The sequence below is a fragment of the Babylonia areolata genome, chromosome 6, assembly GCF_041734735.1.
Source record: "Babylonia areolata isolate BAREFJ2019XMU chromosome 6, ASM4173473v1, whole genome shotgun sequence".
Classification (NCBI taxonomy): domain Eukaryota; kingdom Metazoa; phylum Mollusca; class Gastropoda; order Neogastropoda; family Buccinidae; genus Babylonia; species Babylonia areolata.
The window spans coordinates 55770792-55781046 of NC_134881.1; the positions used below are offsets into that span (position 1 = coordinate 55770792).

A 10255-nucleotide genomic window follows, 5' to 3' on the forward strand; every position below is an offset into this window, starting at 1 on the left:
AGCACTGGTGGTTTTGAGCCTGTGCTGTCCAGGGCACTAGTGGTCATGACCCTGTGCTTCCCATAGCACAAGTGTTTGAACCTGTGCTGTCATAACACTAGTGTTGAGCTCATGTGCTGTCCATAGCACCAATATTTGCGCTTTTGCTGTTCTAGTACCAATGTTTGAACCTGTGCTGTCCATAGAACCAGTGTTTGAGCCCATGCTGTCCATTGCATCAGTGTTTGAACCTGTGTGCTTGTGTGTCCATAGTCCAGTGTTTGAACCTGTCAGTGGGGGGAACAAAAACAAATGCGTAATATTGGAAAAGAGTGTAGGTCAACACAGAATCAACAGACCAGAGAAACGGGTGGGATGGAGATAACAATACAGCATTTTCACAGATGAAAAAAGGGACAAGTTTCTAGTTCGGTTTCATGATTTTATTTACTGCATTCGCTGCATTTCTTTGGTGGATCCCTCCCACCTGGCTTTTGTCATTTCTTCCAGGGTGATGTGGTAGCCCTGAAAGAGATTGTGAAATGACATAAAAACAAATATAAATGTTAACCAAGTTTGCTTCAATTCATTGTACATAACTTCAGTAAATCTTTTTGCAAAATCATTTACTTATTTCTTTGATACTGACCTTCAATGGGGGTGTATTTGATGAAATCAAGTATAATTTGATGTGAAAGGAACAATGTAAACTGTTACCTGGTTTCTATATTACAGGTCTCTGTAATGATATATTTGGTGTCATATACTGTACCATGTCAAACTGATGCAAACTAGGCCTATGGTTTGCTCCGTTTGGCCAAATTTCGCGCGGCTAACAGTGAAAAGACGCCCCTAGCTGGCCGCTCTTAGGCTAAGAGCGGGCCAGACTAACAGCTATAAGCGCTGAATCATTCCTTTGGCCAAGGCTCTCCACGCCATCTTGTCAGGTTTTCGCTCTGTCTCGTCTAACGCTTTTTGTGGCTATTAAGCGTTTTCATTTGGCCTTATTTTGTTGTATGCGGCTTGCATGTATATTGTGCTTACATTCTGTGTACTCGTTTCGACTCGGCCCCCTCGATTTCTTCGTATTTTTCTACCTCTGAGTCGATCCTGGTCTTTCCTTTCTCTGTTGGGGATCGAATTGTTCGCTGGGTGCTTACGCGCGGTACCATGCCTCGTTTGCCATCCTACGAAGGCAGGGATCATGATGCTGGCAGAGATACTCGCCAAGAGACTCTCCCAGGCCCGGAGCTCATGATTTCTCCCGATAGGGACCGCGGCGATGCGTCGTCAGACGCTGATCGCGGAGGGGACACTCGTCCCGATAAAACGGTCATGAAGGGGACCGGGGGGGGAAAGGGATTCGAGCGTCACCTCCCGAAGTGTCCCAGCGCGAGGCGGCTGGAAGGGGGAGTAGCACGTCCTCTCTTGGTGGTGGGAACTCGCGGCTGGGTGCGGACTCCCAAGGGGAGGCCGCCCCCCGCCGTTACCCGGGTCCCCACACGGAGACGGCCCTCAGGGGCCCCAGTGCTGTTTCCCCTCCTCCCTTCTCGGTCGACCCCCCTCCCCCACCTCCTCCTGGGGGAGAAAAACATTTGGTTCCGGGGGGGGGGACCTCCACTTAGCCCACCCCGGGCCAAGCCACCCCAGTCTCCCCACGGGAGGGGATTCTGGGCGCGTGGCAACCTGCTCTGCAGGTCTCCCTGCTATCCGGCCGGTCTCCCCTGCTGGGGGAGTCCCGCGCGTGTCAGGCGGTTCCGGGCAGTCAGACCGCCGGCCTTTCGGCCTGTCTGACACCCAAGTCGGACCTGACCTCCCTCCGACTTGGCCAGGTTTTTCCCTTCAACGAGGTCAAGGCACCAGTGACCCTTGGGGCTGGGGTCACGGGATGGCTGGTGCCCACGGGTGGTATCCCCCATTCTACCCGTACTGGGGTGCACCTATGGTGCATGCTGGGTTCCCGGGAGGACCAGGGACTAACCCCTGGTCCGCTCCCCACCGGACCCAACCCAGCACAGAGTGACACACACAGCCCCGACAAGAGGGATTGACTCCTCGTTGGGCAGGTCGAGCTCCTCGACCAGTATTAACACTACAGCCTCGAATCGGTCCTCTGTCAGCACGCAGGTGACCGCCATGGTCACTACGGCTTCCTTTTCAGGACCGACGGCAGCTGAGGGACCCCGCTCAGCCCGTGGGAGCCTGCTGTTCCCACCTACCCAGCCCTCGGTCCTAAAAGGAGATGAGTGGGTGTTCGTCCCCTCACAGCACTCGTGGGTCCCTCTGGCGTCCAGGGACGCTCTCTCTGAGAAGGTGTGGCACCCACCATCCCAAGCATGGTTGGACCTACGGTCCACACACTCCCCACCCTCTTCAGGTGTCAAGGACATAACAGAGGAGACCAGGGTCCCTGCTCGGGATCGCCCCAGCTCATCCCGCTGGGCTGACCACAGCCCATAGGACGCCCCCGTGGGTACATCCACTTGGGATGGCACCCAGCAGGGGATGGACTGAACAAGGACAGCCCCTGTCTTCGGATGAGGACGAACAAGCAGATGAGCACTCTTCGCCCCCATCCCAGTGCGACAGATGGAGCCCACGCCTCCCTAGGGACCAGCCTGAACCAAACTCGGACTTTGCCGAGCTCGAACTGACCCTCCCCAATAGGGTCACACATGCTGAATCAGTCCCTCAGGCAACTTTGTCACCCTTAACCCTCCTACGGTCAGGTGACTCTAACTCCAGAACCACAAGGCGACTCAGAGTGCCAGAAATGGCTCAGGAGTGGCTTAATAAGCCAGCCCGCACCGTCAGGGGTGCTGCTTCCATCCCTCCTCCAGGCAGGGAGTCACTCTCTGCCCCGGGCGCTTTTGCCCCAGGCAAGTTCCTTAAAGATCCCTCCAAGGGAGGAGTGTGGTCCTGGTACACACAGGACCACCCTGCCTACAGGGAAGCAGAGCCCTCCACGCAGGACAGGATGTTGGTCTCACAGCGCACCACCTTCCCCACCTCAGCTACTCTTCCCTTTAAGACATTGGCAGAGTGGGACAAATGGCCCGCCGCTGCCTCCTCGAGGTGTCCACGGCTTATACCTTCTTTGACGCGTTCCTCCACAGAGCCAATGAGCTGTGGGAACGACGTCCAGTTCAGCAGGACACGGAGTCTCCTTCCTCTGGCCTCTTCTCAGACCCGAGGTTAAACACTTTTGGCAATCGAGTAGCGTCTGGTCTCACGGCAGCTGCAGACGCAGCTACCAGCCTTCACTTCAATACGGTGCTAGCGCAGCGGGATGCTGTTCTCCGCCTCTCTAACATTCCAGTAGAGGAGAGGGCTGCACTGCGGTCCATCCCAGCACAGCAGCACTCCCTCTTCGGCCAGTATGCGCCGCATTTTGTCAGCCACAGGGCAGAGACAAACAGGGAGGTGGCCTCATATTTAGCCCAATACCCCCCAGGGGCGCCAGGGTTCTATGCCATTGAAGAGACCCGCCACCAGGGCTCCTCCATATACCTCGCCTCCTAAGCCAAAGCGGCGTGCTCAGAATCAGCGGCAGAGGAACAAACCACCTCATGGCCGTCCAAGCCGTCCGGCCATGCCCAAGGCCAGAAGGCAGCACCCCCAATGCTGGGCCCCGATTCAGCACCGCCAGTCGTTCAGCCCCTCCAAGTAGGAAACTTGTCCCGGCATGCAGATCAGTGGCGTGCTCTGGGACTCAACACGGATTATGTCAGTGCTAGAGCCGGGGTACATGCTGTCTTGGGTGGAGGACCGCCCCCCTCTAAGATCCACTCCTCCTCCTTAGGTGCCCAGCTCGACGGAGCAGGAGAGCGTCCTAGAAAAAGAGATATCGCACCCACTCCTCATGGGGCTATATCTCAACTCTCGGACCCGGGCCCCGGTTTTTACGGCTGGTTGTTGGGGATTCCAAAGGTCTTGGGAGGGTGGAGACCAGTTTTGGACTTGTCCCCCCTCAACAAATTCCTCCCCAAAATCAAATTCAAGATGGCCACACAGGCACAGATTCGGGAGACCATCCAACAAGGTCTATCGATCTGGAAGATGCTTATTTTCATATACTCATCCATTCGGCATCCCATCGGTACCTGAGGTTCGTGTGGAGGGACAAGGGGTTCCAGTTCTCTGCCCTCCCATTTGGTCTGTCCCTTAGCCCTTTCCTGTTTACCAAGGTGGTGCGGGAATTGGTGTCAATCGTCCGGTCGGAGTCCATTCGGCTCTGTGTGTACCTGGACGACTGGCTTATTCTGGCCCAGTCACAGGCTCTGTGCCAGAGTCATACAGCCAGACTTCTAGACCTGTGCTCCCAACTGGGCTTCATCACGAACCAGGAGAAATGCGATCTGTCCCCGAGCCAGTCCTTCGACTTCTTAGGGATGAGATTCGACACGCGGTCTATGATAGCTCTCCGACGCCAGATCGGTGGGACCGTCTGGCAGGCCTCCTCAACCACTTGCGCCATTCCTCCCAAGCAACGGCGCGGACACTTTCTTCCCTCCTGGGCATGATGGAGTACATGGCACCTCTCATCCCTCTGGGCAGGGTTCTCAAGCGCCCTCTTCAGAGGGCACTCAGGCTACGGTGGTCCCAGAGCACTCAGCCATGGGATACCCGGATATGTCTGGGCGAGTGGTTCCTCGAGGTGACATCAGAGTGGTTAATCACCCCCCTTCGGACACGGGGTGCCCATAGCCCCACCTACTCTTCACAGACGCCTCCTCCCTGGGCTGGGGAGCCCACATGGACTCACTCCATGCAGCAGGGACTTGGTCCCCGGAGGAGCGCCTATGCCACATCAATGTTCTGGAACTGGAGGCAGTTCGCAGAGCTCTCCTGCACTTCATGGGGGAGGCCACTGGCAAGACCATCCGCTTGTTCACGGACAAGACGACGGTCGCATGTTATGTGAACAAATGGGGGGGAGCGCACTCGGCAGACCTCTCCATGCGGACCGAGGCTCTCCTCCGTTGGTGCCACAGCAAGGGCATTCCACTTTCAGCGAGACACTTAGCAGGAAAAACCAACATCTTGGCAGATGCTCTCAGCAGGTCCAAGAGTGTCATACGCACAGAGTGCACCCTGGACAAGGACAGCCTTCAAGTGGGTGTGGGAACAGTGGTTTCGGCCGATGGGACCTTGTTCAACAAGAGACTTCCCACTTACGTCTCTTCGGTTGCCGACCCAGAAGCGTGGGCAGTGGATGCTCTCTCTCTCTAGACTGGAGCAGTCTGATTGCCTCCGCATTTCCTCCCTTTCCAATTCTGTCCAAGGTGATACCGAAAGACAGATTGGAACACCCGCAGCTGATCCTCATTGTGCCAAAATGGCCAGCCCAGACCTGGTTTCCGGACCTTCAGTCCCTGACACATGTTTCCACCCCTGGAACTTTAAACCAAATCTCATCTGCTGAGGCAGCCTCGCTCGGGCACTCCTCATTCCAATCCTCAACTGCTCCACCAGCACACATGGCTGCTGTGCGGTCGGAACTGTCAGCATCACCATTGTAGTCCTCGACCCCTCGGTCGGCCTCTGTGTCGGCTGCGCTGACCCAGGGGTGTGCCTCCTCTCGCCTCCTCTCACCTCCTCTCCATAGTCACCAGAGCAAGGAGGCAGGGAACGGAGACCTTGTATGACTTTCGCTGGAAGAAATGGTTGCGGTGGTGTACAGCTCAGGGCATTACCCCTACGAACCCTACGAGCATGCAGCTGGCCAACTTTCTGGCTCTCTGCTTCTCGGTTCTCATCCTGTCTGCTAGTTCTGTGCGAGGGTACAGGTCTGCCATCTGTACCACAATGCAATCAGCTAGGTGGTCCCGCCTTTGAAGCGGATTTCCTGCTGAGAGAGGTGGCTAGGGGTGCCCCTCTGAAGGAAGATAGAGACCCCAGAAGAGTGCCCCTCTGGGACTTGTTCCTGGTGCTGGATTTCATTCGAAAACAGCCCTTCCAACCGACTGCCTGTGGCCAGCCACAGAAGGAAAGTGGTCTTGAGGGTGAGGATGTCAAAAGGAATAGTCCCCAATGCGTAGAGGTGAGTTGCATGGTCTTAGTGGAATGCCACAAGATCTGGCCTTCCACGGAGATGGTTCCATCACTATTCGTTTCCTTCCAGAGTTTCTGGCAAAGAACCAAGACCCTGAGGGTCAGACCTTTGTCTGATATTCTTGCCCAAGATGATGCGGATAGGCACCTCTGCCCTGTTCAGTGTCTCAAATATTATTGGGATAGGTCTCGCCATAGGCGTTCTTCTCAGAGGCGTCTCCTCGTCTCCCTCAATGAGAATTACAAGAAAGACATCGCTGCAGGCACCATTTCCCGCTGGGTTCCCCAAGTCATTCGTAGAGCCTACTCTCATGCACACAGGGATATCAGCTGTCTTCATCCCAGAGCACACGAAGTGCGGACCATAGCTACTTCGGCTGTTTTCCAGCACTCAGTGCCAACGCAGCATGTCTTGGAGGCAGCCTTCTGGCGGTCTGAGAATCCCTTCATCAACTTCTACCTCAGGAATTTCCGTATGACCAGGGCTGACGGTTCCAAGGGGATTTCCTTTGTCGCGGCTAACACTGCCGTCTCAGTTACAAGGGCTCCCCATACGAACTAGTAGGCGTTGCCCTGCTCCATTTGCTTTAAATTCTGCATCAGTTTGACATGGTACAGTATATGACACCAAAAGGAGGAGTTTGTATTATACTCCATGTTTGGTGTTACATATACTTACCATGTCAAACTCGAATGCCCGCCCATCCCCGCGTCTCCGCCGTGGTTCTCATGGGGCATTTTTGTTCATGGCCACGGAATGATTCAGCGCTTATAGCTTTTAGAGGCGTTTGATTGGCTGAGAGCGGGCGGGCCCGTCTTTTCACTGTTAGCCGCGCGAAATTTGGCCAAGCAGAGCAAACCAATAGGCCTAGTTTGCATCAGTTTGACATGGTAAGTATATGTAACACCAAACATGGAGTATAATACAAACTCCTGTCTGGTTTACATATTGCCGGCCACTCATTAAATGGTGTATTTGATTATAATATTTGATACAATCTGATCTGAAATAAATTATGTTACCTGGTGTACCAGTAGTAGTGTATTTGACTACACTTTATATAATCAAATGTGAAATGAACAATGTAAACTATGTCAGCTGGTCCACATACTGCCGGTCATAGGCTCCGGCGTCAGGTGGGTCGCCGGGTCGCCAAACCGCCCCCTCACGGCTTCTCTTATTTCTTCTGGGTAGACAAGGGTACGCTTTCCCCCTGTCTTCAGTTTCCCTATGAACTGAAAAAATAAGATGCAGCATAAGAATTCTAAAATTGTTTTCCTTAGAAGAGTTTTGATCATTTCCTTAGAAGAGTTTTGATTATATAGAGAGAGAGGAGAGAGAGAGAGAGTGTGTGTGTGTGAGAATGTGTGTGTGCAGTGCTAGTTTGTGTGTGCGCCTGTGTATTTCAGTAATAATCGTTATGCTCCAAATAAAATTGAAAGTTTTCTCTCTCTTCCTCTCTCACACGTTTTTTTCCCCGCTCCACTACAGAAACTAAATTATACATATATATATATACACACAGAGAATATATATACACAGAGAGAGAGAGGAAGACAATTCAGTCTACTGTCACTTGCAAGAGGCACCGCTCCACTATTCAGGGTTCTACACTACAGTATACACACAAATAAAGAGTCATGGCGGGAACTCCCTGTCGACCAGTTTATTTCCGTTAAGCTTTCGCCCTTTTAGGGCTTGATCTGCAAGTACACAAATAAACCACACTAAAGAAAACTAATCCGGAAAGAACTGTGCAAAGAGAGAAAGAGGCAAAGGAAACAAGAGATAGAAAGAGATGGAGGAGAGAGGGGCAGAAAGGAGGGACATATATATATATATAATATATAATCGAATTTGTATTTGTCATGTTTGGCACAGAAGAATAAATTTTTGAATTGTCTATTCAGCGTTTGTTGTTATTTTTTGTGATTATCAGTATGTGTGTAATTTTCATTTGTGCATGTTGTATGTACATCGAGTAATATGAGCGTGTGTGAGTCTGTCTGTCTCTGTGCAAACCGCTGTACAAAAATCAAAGCAGATGCAAAGACACTTACCATCAAGCTGCCCCACACAGCTCGATACACCACCTTTCTCGAGGTGCCAGTGTGGAAGAGGATGTGCCTCATTCCTCGGGGCATTTCGAATCTGGAAAAAAAAAGGTGAAGAAAATCACTCTCAGTGTGCCAGATCTACACATATAAACTGTTCATACAAAAGTATCTTCTTCCTGTGATTCATTTTTGCATACAAAAATAATAATAGTAATTGCATCCATGTGGAAGAAGTTATTTTATGGGTGACATAAAAAATGTGCACCACAGGCCTGGGACGCTGGATATAATATTCTGACCAAGAGGAAGAAAAGATCACACAATATCATGTGCACACTTACACAAATGCAAACGTATATACCTGTTCATATTTATACAATATACAGCTATAAACGTGTGTGTGTATTGTGAGGCAGATCAGGTCCTTTTGTGACCGGGGATCCAAATTTGATATAGCACCGTGCAGACGGAACGCGTGGTCAGTCTGCAAAGGTATTCAGTGACGTTTTACGATGTTTGACGTCGTTGAACAGCACTGACAGGCAGATCTAAACAATGTTGCACATTTCTATTGTGCACAAAACTGTTCCTGTGTTGATAGTTTTCATAAAAATAGCATGCATGTTCATAATAAACAACTTACCCAAGCGTTTCTAGCGCAGCGCCAAGTTCTCTCTCTGCAGCCATTTCTACAAAGTAGCCCAGACGGTGAAGGCGGGAACTCGATCCGTATACTGGAGCTCTGGCACCGTGGGTTGCACACTACCCGCGATCCCTTGGTAAGGACTAGACTGTTCCACCCTTCTTTTGGGAGTATGGGTTTTGTACAACCCGCATCATCCGATCAAGTATAAACACAAAACAGTCTCTGTAAAATGTATGGGTACTCAGACACCCGCCCCATCGTGACTGTGTAGTCAAAAAGGAGATCTGGTGAAGGTTAAACATTGTTCTCTGTGTGTGTGTGAGTTGCAGGTGCAAGCTGCTTGCCTCTGGATGTGGGACGGCTTCTTGTCGATGTCTTCTATTACCTTGACAAAAGCTCGAAACGTCATGAGGCATTCAAGTGCATGCAGGTCCTGCACAATCTGTGGGAAGCCAAGATCATCAAACATGTTAACACCAGGTGGCTCAGCATTGGCAAATGTCTTCCGAGACTGATCATCTATTGGGAGGCTTTGATTTCTTCAAAGCCGAAGAGGAGTCTGCCACTGAATCAAATGTGAAGACGAAGGCTGGAGACCTTAGGAGGAAGTTTCAGTCACCAACAAATAAGTTGTACTCTATGTTTCTGGCTGATGTCATCCAAGTCTTTGATGAAATCAACACCAAACTTCAGGCCGAGGAACCAAAGGTGCACATCTTGAGAGAATCCCTGCATGGTTTTCTCCGGAACTTGCTGCTGAGGTTCGTCAAACCATCAGCCATGCAGTACAAGATGGTGACTGATGTGGACTTCAAAACAAAATACAACATCAGGCAGAAGTCAGATATAATGATTGGAGATGAGGCACGTGCATTCATTGCCCAGGCTACAGCAAACCACTTGAGGAAAGAAAGAGTAGAGGAATTCTATGAATCAGTTCAGGCTTTTTGCAAAGCGAGCTGTTCCTACATTCTGAAGAAACTGCCACTGTCCGATGAACTCCTCAAGCATGCGGAAGTAGTCAATCCCAGAAAGCAAGTGGATGCTAGTTTTGCGTCTCTGGAATACTTCCTGTTGAGATTTCCAAAATTGAAGCACCCTGATGCTGCTGTAAGCGACATACACCTGGAGTTTTCACGGTACCAGTGTGCAGACATCAGGCAGTGCATTGCTGAAACCTGGAGGGAAATGAGCAAGCTGAAGGAAGATGGAGAGCCGGCCTTCAGGTTTCTCCCAACAGTGATGCTGTCCATCCTCACGATACCTCATTCCTCGGCACACTGTGAGCGCATCTTTTCAGTGGTTCGCAAGAATCACACTGATTTCAGAGGCAGTATGGGATGCGACACACTGGAGGCCCTGGTGGTGGCCAAAAGCAGACCCGGGCTCAGCCCTGGACAGGAGCTACAGTCACAAGCAGCTGCAAGATCTGAAGAGTGCCTACTACCGGTCTCTTCAGCCCCAGCACAGCTAAACTCACCTTTGGAGATGTTGTACATAGTGTAAATAAAGGTAATT

The 10255-nt window shown here is 51.4% G+C and overlaps 1 protein-coding gene and 1 long non-coding RNA gene across 2 annotated transcripts; one reads left to right on the forward strand and one right to left on the reverse strand.

Moving 5' to 3' along the window:
• Positions 1-408: 408 nt before the first annotated feature.
• LOC143283179 (uncharacterized) lies at positions 409-8873 on the reverse strand. Its single transcript, XR_013055371.1, has 4 exons — positions 8735-8873; positions 8095-8185; positions 7133-7269; positions 409-504 (listed from the first exon to the last, which is right to left on the reverse strand). It is a non-coding gene; the product is annotated as an uncharacterized LOC143283179 (long non-coding RNA).
• Positions 8874-9230: 357 nt separating this feature from the next.
• On the forward strand, positions 9231-10248 carry LOC143283177 (uncharacterized). The gene has a single exon (XM_076589347.1). The coding sequence runs from the start codon at positions 9236-9238 to the stop codon at positions 10241-10243; it is 1008 nt and encodes a 335-aa protein (XP_076445462.1). The 5' UTR covers positions 9231-9235; the 3' UTR covers positions 10244-10248.
• The last annotated feature ends 7 nt before the right edge of the window (positions 10249-10255 follow it).